The 19,524-nt window shown below is 36.3% G+C and overlaps 1 protein-coding gene across 8 annotated transcripts in view; it reads left to right on the plus strand.

Annotated features, from left to right (window-relative positions):
- LOC121421688 (signal peptide, CUB and EGF-like domain-containing protein 1) overlaps positions 1-13,698 on the plus strand; it is a 51,742-nt gene extending 38,044 nt beyond the window's left edge. For 7 of the 8 annotated variants that reach the window (XM_041616467.1, XM_041616465.1, XM_041616468.1 and 4 more), the window contains 14 exons: positions 780-902; positions 1,459-1,575; positions 1,802-1,924; positions 2,318-2,524; positions 3,116-3,361; positions 5,877-6,071; positions 7,055-7,261; positions 7,646-7,810; positions 8,184-8,351; positions 9,081-9,242; positions 10,093-10,290; positions 11,662-11,814; positions 12,168-12,247; positions 12,721-13,698. In XM_041616467.1, the coding sequence (XP_041472401.1) occupies positions 780-902; positions 1,459-1,575; positions 1,802-1,924; positions 2,318-2,524; positions 3,116-3,361; positions 5,877-6,071; positions 7,055-7,261; positions 7,646-7,810; positions 8,184-8,351; positions 9,081-9,242; positions 10,093-10,290; positions 11,662-11,814; positions 12,168-12,247; positions 12,721-12,921 (2,345 nt within the window). In that variant the 3' untranslated portion in view covers positions 12,922-13,698. The remainder of the gene's footprint in view (positions 1-779; positions 903-1,458; positions 1,576-1,801; positions 1,925-2,317; positions 2,525-3,115; positions 3,362-5,876; positions 6,072-7,054; positions 7,262-7,645; positions 7,811-8,183; positions 8,352-9,080; positions 9,243-10,092; positions 10,291-11,661; positions 11,815-12,167; positions 12,248-12,720) is intronic. The other variant, XM_041616473.1, reaches the window with a different exon arrangement.
- The last annotated feature ends 5,826 nt before the right edge of the window (positions 13,699-19,524 follow it).

Consider the following 19,524-nt stretch of genomic DNA (forward strand, 5'->3'; position numbering starts at 1 on the left):
AACACTGGTCATTGGCGGAAATCCAGGGGGGGCAGGGGGTACGCGTCCCCCCTACCCAAAATAGGAGGGGGGACACAGTATCAAATGTCCCCCTACTCTTTTAGGTCTTTTATGATGGAAAGAATTACATCTTTCAAAATCTAAATGAAACATGTATTTTGGACGATGAGATGACCTTAATTTTGGGGGATAACCCTTTTTTTAAAATATTTTTTTTGGGTTGTCAAATTTATTTAGGTCGAAATGACCTAATATTTTGGGCGATAACCCTTTTTTTTCTTGTCAAATGTTCTAGCCTCTGGCCCCCTACCTTTGGAGAGAGATTTCCGCCGTTGCCACTGGTGTATACCATTTATGTTTAAATAGGAAGTTTGACAAAAAAAGGTCTCGATAGGATTAGACCTCGATATTCATAATGACACCTTGCAGCAGTTTGAATGAATTCTGTTAAAAATATGTGATTATCCTCGACGAATTGAAATGGGCTACAGTATTTTCTTGTATGGTACCGTAATTACCGTTGTTTTGTTAATGGTTATATCTTTCTATATGCTATGGTTGACATGTTTTATAATTCTCCTGTAATGTATTGTGTTATGGGTGTAGTTTAAATGTGCAGGGATCTCTTATAAAGCAGTTCTATACTAGAGAGAGTATCCTGGGTATATAATAAAAGAATAAATAAATAACCATCTAGTTTGATGCCAATATATGTTATATTTTATTATAATTTATGGTTGAAATAAATTGAAATTGATGAAATTGAATCTCTATTTCAGACCGTGACGAGTGCATGGTGGATAATGGCGGCTGCTCACACATTTGTACGAATCGTCTAGGTTCATATGAATGTACATGTCCCAAAGGGTACAAGCTTACGTCGGAAGGACTTGCATGTGAAGGTAAGCAAAAAAAAACAGACTTTGCGGTGACCTGACTAACCATCGTAAAACCTACCGTCTTTTAACCAATTGATATACAGACTGCGTTCCAAAAGACCCCAAAGGAAACCGATAACCATCAATGTTTTATCAAAACTTTCATTTCATTATTATGCTGTCTTATATTTCACCTTACTTTGTTATATTATTGGTGAAAATTTGGTGTGAAATGCATTTTGCATCAAACTTTAAATTAATCGAGAATGTCATATCATCTTACCCGATAGCGGTTCTTAACCTTGTCCCAGAAACTGTCTTTATATTGCTGTGGACCTTTCCCACTTTCAGATGTGTCAAGGATGGTTAGATCGAATACTTTCGAATACATTATTCACAATTGGCTCGTAACAAAAAGCTTGGCGATTAATCGCTAAATGAATTGGCCTACCATGGTCACCGTTGTATGCGCATTTTGCAAAGTAGAGTGGCTTGGAACCAATCAGAATTGTTCTTTCAAATTAGCGATTAATCGTTAACCATCGTGTATCATTCTTGGTGTTTTCTTTGTTTTATATAGATGTTAATGAATGCGCTATGAACGATACCTGTGATCACTCCTGCGTCAATCTCCCGGGAAGCTTCAGATGCCTTTGCGATGCAGGCTTCCAAGCGTATGGAATAACACACTGCGGAGGTAGGTGGATTCTCATGAACAGTGCTGGCCCTACTGTGTATCCTTGTGGAACCATGTGTAACATTTACAATTTTCGTTCTTACCATTATCGTTATTATTATTATTATCTTGTGATAGTCATCAAGTTCTTTGTTCACTGTCAACCATCAGCTCCCGCGATTTCTTTCACAAAATGCATTCTCTCTACATGAACATAATCATTACAAACTTTCTTTTTTCTCTTTAGATGTTGACGAATGTTCGATCAACAACGGAGGATGTCAGCATGGTTGTCATAATACACAGGGAAGCTACGAGTGTTTCTGCAGAGAAGGTTTTAAACTTCATCCAAATAGGAAAGATTGTATAGGTATTGATTATATCTTGTTTGTGATTTTCTTAGTATCTCCCAAGAATATATGCCATTGAAATATTTATGCCCATCGTCGTAAAGGTGTTTTCCTATGTGATGATCTCATTAATGCCAATTGACACAAGCGAAATTGACTCAAGGCTTGCCAAAACTTTTACGTTATTGACAATAGCATCATATGTATGTATATCTTGGTTGTGTAGCGTTTTGAGCATTATTCACATGCTCGAATGAATTCTCATTAACAGTTAATATCGGGAACTTTCCCGTCCTAAAACATAAAGTCCCTATAAGAGCACGCCAGAAATGTATGTACATTGTGCACCTTACATAGGAAGTGTATAACACTCATACTTTTATCTTCCTAATACCTATATTTCGAACGAGCAGCCACTCGATGTCTTCCGCTGAGGACACCAGCCCGTGCCATCCTCCAGTGCGCCACAGAGGGTACCGACGAGGTCTGTTCTCTATTCTGCGAGTCCAACTCGCACTTTATAGCTTCAGGACAAGGAACGTTCAACTACCAATGCGGCGAGAGTACGCATTTCGAATGGACTCATGGCGCGACCAATGATACACTTCCCAGCTGTTCAGGTAAGATATTGGAATGTCACTGGACACGCAGTGGCGCCAGGGTGTCAGGTAACCAGATACTGGTTATAGTTTGGAGGGGGAACTATATTGGTTCGACCCTCAAAAACTTTGTCTGTTGAGGTACTCCTGGTGCCAAGATGGACGTATCTTCCAATCATCTAAGTAAAGCCTAATGAAATGTGAACATTCATGTAGAGGGTTATAATGGGTATACATTCTGTGTTGATCAAGATGTTGCCCATGGGAGCGTTACATGAAGAGATTTGTCAGACGTTTAAGTCACTTTATATCCGACAGGTAACACAGTAATAGTGATTCTCCGCCGATAAGAAGCAAGGAAATACGTCAAATCTGACAACTTGTCGGACGGGAAATGTTGATGATTGACTGTTTTAAATGGGATCGGTTAAGTGTCTTCCCGACACACCAAATAAAGCCTTCACAAATCAATATATTTTTGTGATAATACACTATTAATGATAGCAATAACAGTTACATTCATTTAACCCTAATAACACTAAGCGCTAAAATAATCGTACTGTATCTGAACGCAGCTCTTGTAATTCATGTATTTTGTTTACTTCGTTTCAGCTTCGACTGACGTCCCAATGGTTAGTCGAAAGGCACGCCTTTTCTTCTCCACCAGCCGTTGTGAGCTACAGCGACGGGTCACACGCCAACTTTCCAAAACCATCAACCAAAAGTTATCAGGTACTGAAAGCCTGCCCGACGAGTCTAACACTGAGTCGACCTTTGACCCTGCTGACCCACCAGCGCCCTCATCGGCGGCATGGGAGAGCCGTGGCTTCAATTCTACATCCCTCCTCGCCAGTGACGGTAAAACGCCGTTTCTGCACCGAAACCAATTATCTGAAAGCACAGTCTTGACATACTAGTACACGCTTCCATTTCTCTTCCACGATATTCACAAATACAGAGGCACAAAGAATAGTTTGAATGGAATGAACCACAAATTCGCAAAAACTTTTTTTATTGCACACAATTTCATTGAACACATTCATTGACATCCATGAATGAAGCTCGCCTAGGCACGTTTTTGGATGTTCTGATTGCTGTCATAAATTCATTGCCAATATTTTTTAGTTGAAGCCTTTCGCAGTTGAACGAAAATTGACTAAAATTTGCCACAAGATCATGCTTTTTTAAAGTTATTTTTTTATTTGCATGTTGAAAATAGGCCTTGCACCATAATGCTCTCACATTCACAATTCAATCCCGAGAAGGATTTCTGAGAACTTAGGTTCGCTATTTTACAGCCCTCAATATTTCGAATATTAAAAAAAGTGCCATGACCTCTCACCTATGCCCCGGAAATGGTGTGTCAACAGGGTCGGGTCGGGTCAAACGCCTTATACCGTGAGTTCCATGTTAATGTTTACCCTCTGATCATGTTATCGTCTTTTCCCATGGTTATCTGACTTTCAAACCCGATATCGTTATCCTCTTTCTCGGCACTTCTTATGGCATGTCCCTATCCCTTTTTATTCAAGAGAGGGCGCTTTAAAGAATCTATGTTGGGGAAATATTGAGTGATATTCCAATGATTTTTTTTTATTGTGTGCCAAATGACAAGTTTCGACTAAATGTGAGAAATAAAGAAGTGAGAGCAATGCTCTTGCATTAGTCTTCTCAAGTCCCTAATACATTAAAATATTTAATGAGATTAAACCAGACAAAAAAAAAGAGAAAAAATACATGCTATAAAAGCGCCCTTGTAAACCAAATCTCTTTAATGATACCCACTTCCATCTCAAATCCTTTCTGCATGATGCTTTATTACACTTGTTTGCTCTAATAGACTAGTTCGGCACTTTTCTATTTTCCATGTTTATTAGTGCATACCTACCCAGAATAACCTGCATGAAAATTAAGTATAGCTGGGATGATTAATGACCGTTTTTAGTAGTTCTTTTAGTACCCTTCTGTATGATGTGCTATACAAATACTTTCATTGATAAGTGAGTGAAAGTTGTGTTTTTCATGTATCTTTTTAATATACCATTGGCAGTTCTTTGTTTTGAATATGATATTACACTTAATTTAAAACCAGCCTGGTATTTATATCGGTCCACACCAGAGAGGTTTTGAAACAACACCAATTTGGCGTGAGGCTAACAACGATTTGGCAATTGAGCATCACCAATTAGCGTTAAACCAATATATGTTTGAATCTAAACCCGTGTTGTTTCAACAACTCTCTGGTTTGGACCGATAAAGATACCGGACTGGTGTTAAATCAACACCGATGTGTTTTTTTCACTGTAATGATGTCTCAGAAGTAATGATCTCAACTGTAATGATTTTTTTTATATAAATTGCCAACAGGTTGATTTGAAAGCGGTGAGAAAGATCAATCAAAAACAATGTCAACCATTTCAGAAAATTATGATATCAAATGAGACGGTCGCTTGCTATTGATTTTTTTTTGTGGTATACAAAAAAGAGAACCGATGGTATGGCACAAAGTATACAACATATTAAATTTTTAATAGATCGATGTATCCTCCAATGAATGTAAAACGTGGTTATTCTTTCCTATAAAACATTGTGAAATCACGATCATATTTTGTTTGACCGAGTTTACTGGCGTTGCTTCATTATTAAGTCGATGAACATATGAACATTTGAAATTTGATACAATAGAGCATTTAAATAATAGTGAAGAATTGACATCTCGAGTTTTCACCTTCGATGGTACTGACTTACTTTAATAGCATGTAATTTCTCATGCATGTTTTTTTTCTTTGCTTTCATATGTTGTGATTATGATTTTGTTTACATTCTATGACGTCATTTCCTAAAAGATTTTTTTAAATTCCATATTGAAAATGTCTGTTTATATCTATTTTTTCCTTTCTCAAAATTTTTAATGATTTTAATATTTTGTCTCCGTTGGAATCCCATTTTAATTCAGGGTTGCAAGATTTTTCTGACGTCATTCCTGAAAATATTTATTTAAACTCATTAAAAAAGATGTAAATTTTGTTAGTTTCCTTTCTAAAAATGTATGGTAAATCATTAAGATGTTTTGTCTCTATTGCATATCCTTTTGTAATTGAGGGCAAAGGGCTTTTACGACCGAAATCTTACAGCTTATACGTCGTTAAATATTGTTTAACTTAACCCTTCCCCAATACTGAATAAGTAAATAAATGACTTAAGTAATAAATATATAAATATAAACAAATATAAATAATCAGTAAGTTGAAATATGCCGAAATAGTACGAAAACAAATACAAAATTAAAGCTAAGTTTTTTGAAGTTCGATTGAGGAGAGTTATATATATTCTTTGCGAAAACGGATAACCTCTATACTTTAATCTTTTATAGCCGGAGGATGTCGGAGAGATTGTGAGGTGAGTTTCCTCAATCTTAGCTGTGATCAACAACCTGCTGCGAGGAGAAAACGAATGGCTGGTCGACTGACATCGTCGTCCTCCTCGATCACGGATGATGGGGGAAGTGGATCATTGATCACGGCTTATGTGGAGATCGTCATCAAAGCCAGGCTCAGCGGAGAGACGTGTAAGGATTTAATTTGAAGTGTCATTTTTCTCATTTTTTTCAAATGCTTTTTTCGGATGTGTACAATCTGCAAGAGCGTTCACAACTTGCCCTATACTATGAAACGCGCACTCTACAATTTAACAGTAGGCCATGTAACTCAATTTGGTTGGAGGAAGGAACTTACTTTTTGGTGATTTATGAATGATTTTTTAGGAAACCCAGATCAAAACGATGGTATATTTAATTTTCTTCATTGTCAGAACATCGGATCTCCGAATCTACTACGTCCATACGCTGCAAAAACGCCGATGTTAATTTAACGCCAGAATGGCATCTACATCGGAAGATACCAGAGAAGTGTTGAATCAAAGCGATGTTGGCTTAACACTATCGTGTTGCTTAAATCCCAAATTGGTGTTCGCCTATCGCCAAACCAGCGATGTTTCAACACCTCTCTCACCAGTGTGTTGCGATATAGATACCAGGCTGGCGTTAAATTAACAGCGGCGTTTTTGCAGCGTATGGAAGTAGTAGATTCGGAGATCCGATGTTCTGACACTGAAGAAAATAAAATATACCATCGTCTTGATCTGGGTTTCCTCAAAATTCATTCATTAATCAGCAAAAAGTAAGTTCCTTGCTCCAACCAAATTGAGTTACGTGGCCTACTGTTAAATTATAGGGTGCGCGTTTTATGATATAGAGCAAGTTGTGAACGCTCTTACAGGTTGTACACATGCGGAAAAGGTGCTTTTTGTTGTTGTAATGTTTTGTATACTGTTGCCTTGTTTTGATGATTCCTTTCTTTATTAAATGCCCCGCTCTTTACATGCTCTACTTCTTTGGGAGTCTCAAACGCATTGTGTTATAGCTACAATAAATCATTGTATTGTTAGATTAATTCGATGAATAAATCGTACGTTAAGCAAGGAAGTAGAGTAATGTACGTTTATTGTAGTTTTACGAGACACGCCATTTTCTCTCTGTCATCTGTTCTCTAGCCCGATGTGATTTGGAATGTGTACGCAAGAAGTCGGAACGAAAGATGAAACGGTTGATCACCAAGCTCCGGAGGGCCATCGAACGAGATCATTTCGTAGTTCAGATCGACGGCAACGAGTACGAGATGAGTCGGAACCTCAACGTGACCGATGTCTCCGAAGCTAGCTGTCCACTGGGCCATGTAATGATCGATGCAGGACGATGTGGTGAGTGACAGGGGCTCTTTCACAAAGTGATAAGTATGACTAATGGGGTGTTGCAGGAAAATATTTGCAATCAATCACAAATATTTTGTTGCAATTTTACAATTGACAAATCAGATTACACTCCTTGTTCCAAGAAGCAGATTGGAAATTAATCATAAATTTACAATTAATTACAAGACATATGATTGATATAGAGACAAAAAATAGACTTGCAATTGATCGCAAGTTTCTTGCAATGCCCCATTAGAGTCGCACTAACATTTACAGATGCGTGTGGTATTGAATGAAATAAATATGAATAGTCAAATCAGCACATAAAAGCTGAAATTTAATGCCCTTTTAATTCGATATTGATTGTTTTAATTCTGTTCATTCGTAAAATAGTGGCCTGCAGCATGGGTACCTATTACCACGCTAGGAGTGGGGGCTGTCTCCCCTGTGCAGCGGGAACTTATCAGGATGAGGAAGGACAGTTAGAATGCCGCATGTGCCCCCAACAGGATCAACAGTTTGATGTGACCGGGGCCCGTCATATAACAGAATGCGGAGGTGTGATCAATTTCCCTTTTATATTGTTTCTCTCTTTCCTCTTTTTGCTATCTACTCTTGTTAGCAAGTAAATATAGCAAAAAAAATGACCCAACAAAAATTTAAGAAACAAAAACAGAGAAGGAAATGAGTTTTTAGGAAGACGGGTAGTACAAGTAGACAAGTGGAATATATGTGTTGGCAAATGCATTACATTTCATCAACAGATTTGTTTTGTTAAAATTTTCTCTTAAATTTGTTATTTAAAGATTTGCTACCGATTATGCAATTAGGTAAAGAATTAAATAACAATGGACTTTCATAAAGTTCATATGAGCTGAAGCGGCTACCCTTGGTATATAAGAATTCTATTTTTACAATCCTTATGTCATAGGGCAATGCCGACCTGGCGAAAACTCTGTAGATGGTTTCCAGCCATGTGACCCGTGTCCAGTAGGGTCATATCAACCCGAGTCTGGTCGTACACATTGCCTACCATGTAACGGTGGACTACTGACCCGGTTCTATGGAGCTACTTCATTTGCTGACTGTCTAGCAAAAGGTAAGAAAGGGTTCGCATCTTTAACATAATGAAACATATCGGTTGATCATAGAGGCTGAATCCATGATTTATGACGTTGATTATTGCTTAAATATTGTGTTTGCTGAAACTTGTCAAAATATGCTAATGTAATACCAGAATTAAACATTTCAAACAAATGACTAAAATAATTATAAAACATGTGACAAAAAAGCAAAATGAAATAGACGATACTTTAACTGGGATACATTCAATATTCTATATTTGCAAAATGATCACTGTCATTATAAGAAGTGATATTTATTTGATTTTATTTCTTTCAAATATATATAAACAGGAAAACAAGATCAGGACACCGTTTTTCTTCTTGCTCATGTATAAAAGGACATAATATTTACACATAAATCTGCTTCAAAAAAGTAAATACAAAGTAACATAAATGTAAATCAAGACTGCATCTTGTCGTAGATAAAGAATACAGGAAAATGAAATAGACAGATGGAAGCAACCAAACAATTATGACTACGCTCAGTACAAAAGGTAGATAAATAAAATGTTAACACGAGAAAAATCAGAAATACTCAACTAATGTTTATGTTTATGCTTGAGGACACGGCAGCCACGCATGAAATTAAATGCATGCGATAAATTAAGTTAATAATGCGAATTGAGATATATGTTCAGATTTAAAAATGATTGTTTATGATGAAAGAAGATGATTGAGGATGGAATTCTACTCCTTTGATGCAGAACACTGTGGACCTGGCACGTATTATAACGTCACAACCCACTCTTGTGAGAGATGCCCCAGAGGATGGTACCAACCACATCCTGCTATGAACTACTGCATCCGTTGCCCTGGCAACACCACCACGGATGAGAATGGAGTCGCTGATGGAGATCAATGCAAAGGTGATTCAAGGGTTTCGAGTTCATTTATTTACATTTATCATTAGGAAACTCACATATTAAATGCAATATTTTAAATAATTTTGTCCTTGTTCTTACTCTTATCTTCTTCGACTTCTTCTCCTCCCTCTTCTGTTTCTTCTTTCTTCTTCTTCTTCTACTTCTTCTTTTTCTTCTTCTTCTTCTACTTCTTCTTCTCATCTTCTTCTTTTTCTCCTTCTTCTGCTGTACTGCCACTTTATGATTTTATTAGTTATGTTATATCTAGATGTTATTTAAAATGTGCTTTGTGTTATATTGCTTTTAAAGCCTGTGTATAGCTTTGGTAAAGGGTCAATAATGTGATTGATAATCGAATATCATCTAATATGAGTCTTAATGAAGCGTAGAGACCGTTAGATATTTTTCCAACTGCACTTCTCTGAGAAAATTTCAAGTATTCAAATCTTGGATATATAGCGCCCTCTCTCGGCGATGCTTGTTTTAAATTAAAGAAATGGGCATTCAAGCACTTATCTTATAAATTTAGTGATTAGATATCCAAAAGTTACAGACAAAGAACATATCTTGAAAGTTTCAGCCCATTCCATGATTTGGAATAGGATTTAATTGAAAGACAAAAACACACAGATATTTTAATTTGATCGGGTGACCTTAAGTTAAATTTCCATGTAAAATCGCAAAAATTATCCTGTAAAACACATTTTCATTTCATATCCTCCACATCATAACTGTTATAGGGCATATCCATTCATATTAGCTAGCAATGAATTGGAATAGTGATAGATGCATTTTGGTGGATTTACCAAAACTATACACAAGCTTTAATATCATTCCATTGTCCATTATTCAGATACGACATGCAGAGCTGAGATTGGCCAGTACGTCGGATACATCGAGACACCAAACTTTCCTGGGGATTACCCTGCCAATGTCGACTGCACGTGGCATATCAAACCACCAAAGGGTCGAAAGGTCATCTTTGTAGTTTCAGAGATCTTCCTACGAAGGGAGGACCAATGCGGTGACATTGTGGTCATTAGAAAAACAGGTAAGAGTTTTAAATATCCCCGCAATTATAATAATGATAATTATATAACAAAACAATGATATCGATGAGATAAAAATTATAGTAATAATATTGATAACAATGATATTAATTTTACTAAAAAATAGTAATAATAATAAAAACATAATCACTATGATATGCAACATTTATTTACTGCTTGATATATTGTTTCTATCATAACAGGGGTCACATGGTCAAAAAAATTAAGTAAGAAAACAGGGAAATTGTTTTCCCCCCTAAAAGCTCCAAATCTGGGAAAGTTAAGAAATTATCTCCAGCAAATTATCATTGTCTACTATGTAAACAGACTGAACTCGCTGTGAACACACTGGACACATTGTGAACACACTGTGAACACACTGTGAACACGATCTGTAGTTTGAGTACTCACTATGAACACACTGTGAACACGCTATCAATTCACTGAACACAGTGAATATGCATATGCACTATGAACACACTGTGAACACACTTTAATCACACTGCACACACTGTAAACACACTGTGAACACAATGTAAACATACTGAACACACTGTAGACACACTGAGAATAATATGTGAACTCACTGTGAACTCACTGAGAATACACTAAGAAAACACTGTGAACATGCTCTTAACACATTAAGAACACAATGTGCACACACTATGAACACACTGTAAACAGATTATGAACACACTGAAAACACACTGTGAACACATTGAGAACACATCAAAACGCACTTCGAACACATTATGAACAAACTGTAAACACACTGTTAATGTACTAAACACACTGAGAATGCACATTATAACCACACTGCAAACACACTGTATGCACCCTAAGAACACAATGTGACCACAATAATACAATGTGTACACACTGAACACACTGTGAACACACTTTGCACACTGTGAACACCCTTAGAACACATTGTGACCACACTAAGAACACAATGTGTTTACACTGTAAACACAATAAGAACACACTGTGAACACACTAAGAATACAACGTGATCACGATAAGACCACAATGTGAAAACAGTGGACACACTGTAAACACACTTAGAACTCACTGTAAACACACCGTGACCAATCTGTAAACACACTGTGAACACACTGTAAGCACATTGTGTACACCCTAATAACACAATGTGACCACACTTAAGAACACAGTGTGAACACACTGCAAACACACTGCAAACACACTGTGAACACACTGTAAACACACTGTAAACACACTAAGAACACACTGTGAACACACTATAAGCACACTATGAACACACTAAGAACACATCATAAACCCACTTTGAACACACTGTGACACTGTCCTTTCTAGCAGGGTTGATACATTTTTTGTATTTCCTTTTCTTGCAGCATCGCCTTATTCTACAACTTCATTTGAGACATGTGAGAATGTTACGCGTCCCATCGCGTTCCTTGCACAGTCTAAACGAGTGTGGATCAGGTTCACAACAGACGCAGCACATGCAGCCAAAGGCTTCCGAATACACTACGCAATGTATGACGGTAAGTTGACAATTTAGCTGATTTTATACTGCCTTGATCACAAGAATACTCATAAATTACCAACGCTTTTAGGTCATCGATTACAAGAATTTGTTTTGTTTTATGTACTTTTTAAAATTGATATTATCCAAGATATTAACTTTATATTTTGACCAAGTATTGTTGCTTGGAGCTAATTTGTGAATTTTATGAAAGGAATCTCAGATTTTAAGTATCAAATCTCACTTGTAAATTAGGAGATCTTATTTAGGCCTTAAAAATGCCAATACCCACTTTAATCAGATAAAGTTTTTATAGGTATGAGCTTGAGCTGGATGCTTAATTTGATGAACTGTTTACTCTGCCTCTTTCAGAAACGTATGAAGATCTAATGAAAGACATCGTAGGGGATGGAAGGCTGTATGAATCAGAGTATCACCAAGAAATTCTAAAGGTTTGTATAATCAAAAGTATTATGGTCTAATGAAGCACCACCGGGAATTGTTCGGACACATCAAACCGTATGTACCAAGATCTGCATTGCAATAAAACTCTATAGAGTTTTCTTTGTGTCTTCTGGGTTGTCGGGAAAGCGGCATGGGGATAAAAGTCTGCCCAAATAATTCACACCTGTTATCTCAGATTTTAACATGTCATTTGCTTAGCAATTAGAGTGTCATGACAACTCATTGCTGGAATACTACCCAAGGAGTGGAGATTATGCATGTATCATAAGCAGGCAAGCAAGAATCTAATGACCGAGGTAGGGCCTAATGGTGCGACGGTAAAGCACTAAGATATGTCCTGTAGATACAATAAGCACCATTTAACAATCAAAATACAGTATCATTATCTCACAAGTTGTTTTGTACTCCTGAATATAATATAGATATTTTTTTTCTTTTATCATTTGCCTTTACTGTGTAGAATAAAGAGGTCCTAACAGCATTATTAGAGGTCATAGCACATCCGGAGATATACGACAACTACAGACTAGAGGAATCAAGATCGATCCTACCACGTTCCTTCATCAAACTCCTAAGGAATAAGGTGGCCAGGTTCCTTTATCCTGAGGAGATGTTCCCTCCAGGACACAAGGATCTAGTAACTTCCGGTACATGGGATTAACATTCTGTCCTGCCATGTCATTGCGAAGCTAGGATGATCTAGAACGAACTGTGTCCCCTGTGCTTGTGTTCTACCGCTTTGCTTTGTCACGTATTGACTGTCTTCCCTATCAACCAGTCCGGGGCTGCCAAGTCTCCCTGTCAGGGAGGGACTGCCAAGAAGGCTCCCTGAAAATCGACGGATTTTCGAGTGAAAAACTGCATATTGTCAACGTCTCCCCGATTCATACATTGATCGCTTTCATTGGTTCGTGTGTAATTGAGATAGTTCCCCCTCCTTTTTCAGTAAGTTTTTCCCGTAGCTGGGTATCAAAGTTGGCAGCTCCGCCAGTCTTTATAGTCTTTGGGCCAACCTTTACGGACATCCTTCTAACTGCTACTTGAAGATGGCACCTGCTGGTTCACAAGCGTCATCTAGTTTCTGATGGCATTTTGACCTATTATAAAATAGTTACAACTTCATCCTTTACCCAGGGTAACCATTTCAGCTCTTATGGACTGTTTTCCCATTCGGTTCTGCTTAACATACCCTTGTCCGTTCCGAAATGCGTAGCGCCTTGATTGAAGAGAGTCCCATTTTCAAGTCTTTGTTATGACTAACTATGACTTAGAACTTACGACCTTCCGTTCGTCAGGCGGGCGTTGTCAGAAAATTTGATCACCATGCCCCACTAACTTTGAATTGATCCCTCCCTGGAAGCAAGGTTTATAGCAGTTTTGACTCTCGACTTGTAAACAAAGGTTTTTCCCCCACCTCAGCAGTTTTGTTACTATTTTGGGGGGGGGGGGGGGGCAAGGAATAAGTTCTTAAATTCTCTAAAACAGAATTCCCCAGTCTTTTGAAAATGCTAAGTTATCTTGTTTCCCCAACATTACCACTTGTCGTTTGATAACCCGAAGACTTTGTTTTACCCAACATGTATCTTTGTGATTCATTTTGTATAAATCATGTTCAATGAGTATGACGCTTTCGTCACTAAATCTTTACTTTCCCGTATGCACCACGATCGTCTATTTAATTAATTTCATCACTTTGAATTCTAGCGAAATTGTTAGTTGAAAAGAAAGTATATTTTTGTTTAATTTTGGAAGGAAATATTATTATAATAAAAAAGGAGAAAGAGGAAGAAACTTTTTTTTATTCTATATTGTATCAATCATTGAGAATGTTTCTTGATGTTGGTTCTTATTAATTTTTTCATGTTCCAATGACAGTACCACCAACTATATAAGTACTTAACCAATACGTACTTGTAGTATTATTCCTTCTTGTCTAGGCGTGGCATTAAAGAGAGGAAATTTGTATTTTAAAGAGAAAAGATATTTAATTATTCTGTACATTTTCATTGTAAATTTCTTTATTTTTCATGTTCCCATGGTGGTTTAGTGTTGTTTCTCCTGCACTGAGCCTAAGGCCTGTACTGTAAATGTATACTATGTCGAGCTATGTTTAAACTCATTTACGGTGATCTGCAGAGCGCATTTATATAGTTTAGGGTTAGGGTTACCCTATGGTATTGCTACTTGGTCTACACCCATTTCGGCTACTTTTCATTTTGTCTCATCCTTCATGGTCTAATGCTAATTCGTCTAATACCAGAACGTCTACTTAGTATTTGCTCTAATTTGACAATTTGCCAATATATATAATTCATATTGTGGTTAAACCCAGTTATGTAATATCTACTTGGCTTAGTGTCTAATTTCCAGGTCATACCAATGTAATCGCATATCCGCTTAGCCTCAGACCACTATTAGATGAACTGTTTATGAATCAAATTTTCGTTTGACAAAGAAAAAGAGAATGATTAGACAAAGTGGAAATTAGACTAACTCGACATTTGACTAAATTTGAGTAAACGTGAGTATTAGACCAAGTCTAGCGTAGACTGAACGGCTATAAGACCACATTAATAGTGGAACAAGTGGGTTTATCCCAGGTGGTATTGACATACCTGAAAAGTAGACCAACGGTCTGTAGACCACATGAATGTCATCTATTTGCTCTGGTAGACTCATAAGTATCAAAACACAGGAGTCGGGGCTAAAAGTTTATTTAAGTCTATGAAATAGATGGACTATTAGAAGTCTAACGCGCTTTGTCAGTTACATGTAGGCCTATATTTAAAAAATTGTGTGAACACGGCTGAAGTAATCTTGACAGTGAAATCTTAACATTTTTTTATTGGATTGTGTATTGCGACTACATGTAGATGTAACATTTTAGGCAGCTAGTCTAAATTAATCTTAGTCTTGTGACTCCACGTTTTTGCCTTTTTAAATATCTAGAACGCTATACATCACTCATTATTTATTACCGAAGATCGAAAAACAAAAATCACTCCCAAACTGAATTGATAACAAAAGCAATTGTATTAAAAATTTTAATAAAATATAATTTATCAATCAATATTTAGTGCAAAAATATGTATTCATAGAATTGCATCTGTTAAAATTGTTGAACTTGTAGTTGTCATAGTAACATAATAAACATTTTGTAAAGAATAGCTTTAACCATCAGTAAAATTGGCAGAGTGTATTCAATTTTGATGATAAGCATAAAAATGGCCTTTATTTAATGATATTTCATGTATTATACTAACTGGTCCCCCTGTATACGAGTCGGCTCATAATGTATAACATATGTGTTGCCAACGGGCAGACCAAGGCTTTGTTTCACAAAGAGTTGCGATTGATCCAATCGTTCTCAACTATGGAAAGCCATTAACTAAAAATGCTAAATCTCGTAGGAACCAGTGATGAGCACACTGACTTTCTCAAGACGATGATACATGCATGACAAAATACCATATTTAGAACACACTAATGCTGTAGCCGAACCGAACGGCAGTTTGCTGAACTTGGCACCTCCGAACCCTGCCGAACCGAACCTAACCCGAACATGCCACCTGATTTGCAGCACTAGAACACACCTTTAACTTGTCAAACAGATAAGCACTCTAGATGTTGGCGTCGCAGGCTTTCCACAGATGAGACCGATCAGATAATCACAACTCTTTTCATAAGTCGGGGACCAGTGATTAAAGAATAGGTTTTATACCGAGTGATATACATAATAACCATAATAGATATCTTGATGATGTCATAGTATTCCAGCTTGTGCTAAATATGTTTCATCAGTCTCTTGCGTCCAAAGTATGTAGATATATAAACATTGTTCTGCACGACTATATATCCGTATAATTATGCTTCGCTATGCAATCAAACATTTCACACCTTTCACAATACCAACAACATTTTTGTGTACTGTAGCATGACAATTTTGTCTAGACTAAAGTCTTGATGTTACACTAGATGTCTACTTTAACTTTTGTTTTTTCTTGGGAGGAAAACTAGCTTGAAATTGTATAATTACAGCTCACTGAACTACACTCTAAAAAATGAAGTGCTCATTAAGCACTTAATGTCCTTGTATAGTGACTGCACTTTGAGAGCTGATATTCTAGTTCAAATTTGAATGACTAAATCAGCACTCATTAAGTGCTAAATGAGCACTTCATTTTTTAGAGTGTTAAGTTGTTTCGTGGAGCACATTCTACATGTTTGAAAATGTTTCAATTTCATGTGACACGTGTAGTTGAGCATTAAAACTGACATCACTTGGTGTCCCTACTAGAGGACCACACCCTGATTTGTTAAAGTTACCAGAGATTGAACACCGAATTCTGCAAAAACGCCGGTGTTAATTTAACACCAGCCTGGTATCTATATCGGTCCACACCGGGCCATAGAGTTGTTGAAACAACACCGGTTTGGCGTTAGGCTAACACCAATTGGCCATTGAAGCAACACTAATTAGTGTTAAACCAATATCGTTTGATTCTTAACCTGTGTTGTTTGAACACCTCTCTGGTGTGGACCGATATAGATACCGAGCTGGTGTTAAATCAACACCGGTGTTTTTGCAGTGAAGAGTGTAAAAGTAACGACCAAAGGCGTTGCAATAACATCCATAGATGTTGAACACCAAACACCAGAGTAAAGTGGCTTGTGTGGTGTTCTATGTAGGGGTGTACCTTCTTACCACAGTTTTCTCTTGTGAAGTTATGTCATAATTTGATAACGATTATTGTTTCTGCGACATTAGCTTGGAAAAGCAATCTAAAGGCCATCACACTCCTTACGATTGGTCTGCGACCCAATTTTGGAATAAAACGTAGTAGAAATTGATACTATTATTGAGACATGGTATCATCCTTATTAGAATTAAAGCAAATTTAATATGTAGTCGTAATGACGTCATAACAATCGGATGCTTCGCTACGATTTGAAATTAATTTGGCCTTTACTCCAAATAAAAATAAAAGCTTACAATCATCCAAAAATGTTACATTACAATCTTTTTCACTTAATTCTAACATTTTAAATGTAAAGATACTTTTTAAATCTGAATATACTATCATCCTTTTTAGATAAAAGCGAATTTAGTATCTAGTCGTAATGACTTCACTAACAATTGTATACTTCGCTACGATTTGAAATTAATTTGGTCCCTACTCCACATAAAAATAAAAGCTTACAATCATCCAAAAATGTTACATTACAATTGTTCAGTCAATTTTAACCTTTTAAATAGAAAAGATACTTTTAATTAACAGTTTTTGAAGATTAGCAAATTGCGATTAGGTCTGAAATCGGATCGTAGATCAGGCGTGTGACGTGCGATGGCCTTAAAGATGTATGGATTTCACAGCTCTTTTCAATCGTTTTAAAATCGTTTTATCTACTGATTTCTATCGAATATTGTTACTTATATTGATTTCTTAATTTCGTTATGTTTACGTTCTGTTTTACTAAGTGAAATTCATTCGATTCATTAGTTTCTTAATTCTGATCTTTTTTTATTTGAATATCTGTTTAATATATTCTGCATTCTATTTATCTCCCTTCTCCTTGTTATTAAGAGTACCATTTATTATTATTATTGAAATTCATTAAAAATATCGTATATAATTATGATGTATTATAATAAGTATTATTATCAATTTTAATAATCATCATCTTCACTTTTGTTAATGTGCACCGAGGATGAATATTATGAATGTTAGAAAAGGGGTTATGCTTAACATCTTAGGTCTTTGAAATATTTAAATGTGAAGAAGTATTTTTTTCAAATCTCAAACAAGGTGTTGATGATATTGTATTGCAAGACCTAAGTATTATGATAAAATCTTACCGCGATAAATTCAAGATTATTTTCTTTGTTTGCCATATGAATGTAAATAATTGTTGATGCGCTAACGTAATCTACGACAAAGAAACAAGGGCCAAAGAATAAACTATAAATCGATTTCGTTCTCTGTGATTTTTCGCCTTTATTATAACTTAAATGACAGGTCCACCCCAACAAAAACTTGATTTGAATAAAAAGAGAAAAATTGAACAAGCATAATACTGAAAATTTCATCAAAATCGGATGTAAAATAAGAAAGTTATGACACTTCAAAGTTTCGCTTCATATATGCACATCTCGGTCGGTATGCAAATGAGGGAACCGATGACATCACTCACTATTTCTTTTGTATTTTATTATATGAAATATTTTTATTTTCTCGTCATTGTCATGTGAAATGAAGTTTCATTCCTCCCTGAACACGTGGAATTCCATTATTTTAACATTTTGTGCTTCAGGCAAGGAGGTCCTAATCATCAAATTCGTAAAAATTGAAATATTGTATAATTCAAAAAATAAAAAACAAAAGAAATAGTGAGTGAGTGCCATCGACTCTCTCATTTGGATGTAAATGGCTCGTTCATATAACTATTTTGTTAAAAATAAGTGAAACTTTGAAATAGCATAAGTTTCTTATTTTACATCCGATTTTGCTGAAATTTCAGCATTTTGCTTTTCTGATTTTCTCTATTGATTCAAATCAACATTTTCTGAGTTGAACTTGACCTTTAAATTAAGTGTAGTTGATGCTAAGATCGAGATGTCGGGCTGCAAAACTCTAGTCTTAATTTGTACACCAGACGGTATCTGGTGTTAATTTGACACCAGATTAGTATTTTTTTACCACAATAGAGTATTAAAATAACACCGATTTAGTTTGGGTTAGCACCAAATAGGCGCTATGCACGAGCCATAGTTAACACAACATCTTGATTATTAACTGGTGTTGGTTCAACACTTCTCTGACGTGTTCATACTTAGATCTCCAGTTGGTGTGAAATAAACAGCAATGTTTTTGCAGTGACTGGGGCTGCTACACTGCAAAAACGCCGGTGTTACTTTAACACCAGCCTTGATGCTATATCGGTTCACACCAGAGAGGTGTTGAAACAAGGTTTGGCGTTAGGCTAACACCAATTTGGCATTTAAGCAACACCAATTAGCGTTAAACCAATATCGGTTTGATTCTTAAGTGGGTTTTTTTAACACCTCTCTGATGTGGAGTCTTATGGACCGATGTAGCTACCGGGCTGGTGTTAAATCAACGCCGGTGTTTTTGCAGTGTAAACGACAAATAATTGAGACACGAATATCATGCATTGCACCCTTTAAAAAAGAACAAGAAAAAAAAAGATCGATGGTGAAGTAATTTAACAATTTCACCACATTACGTCATTGAAAAGGTGTTAG

The sequence above is a fragment of the Lytechinus variegatus genome, chromosome 9 (assembly GCF_018143015.1).
Source record: "Lytechinus variegatus isolate NC3 chromosome 9, Lvar_3.0, whole genome shotgun sequence".
Classification (NCBI taxonomy): domain Eukaryota; kingdom Metazoa; phylum Echinodermata; class Echinoidea; order Temnopleuroida; family Toxopneustidae; genus Lytechinus; species Lytechinus variegatus.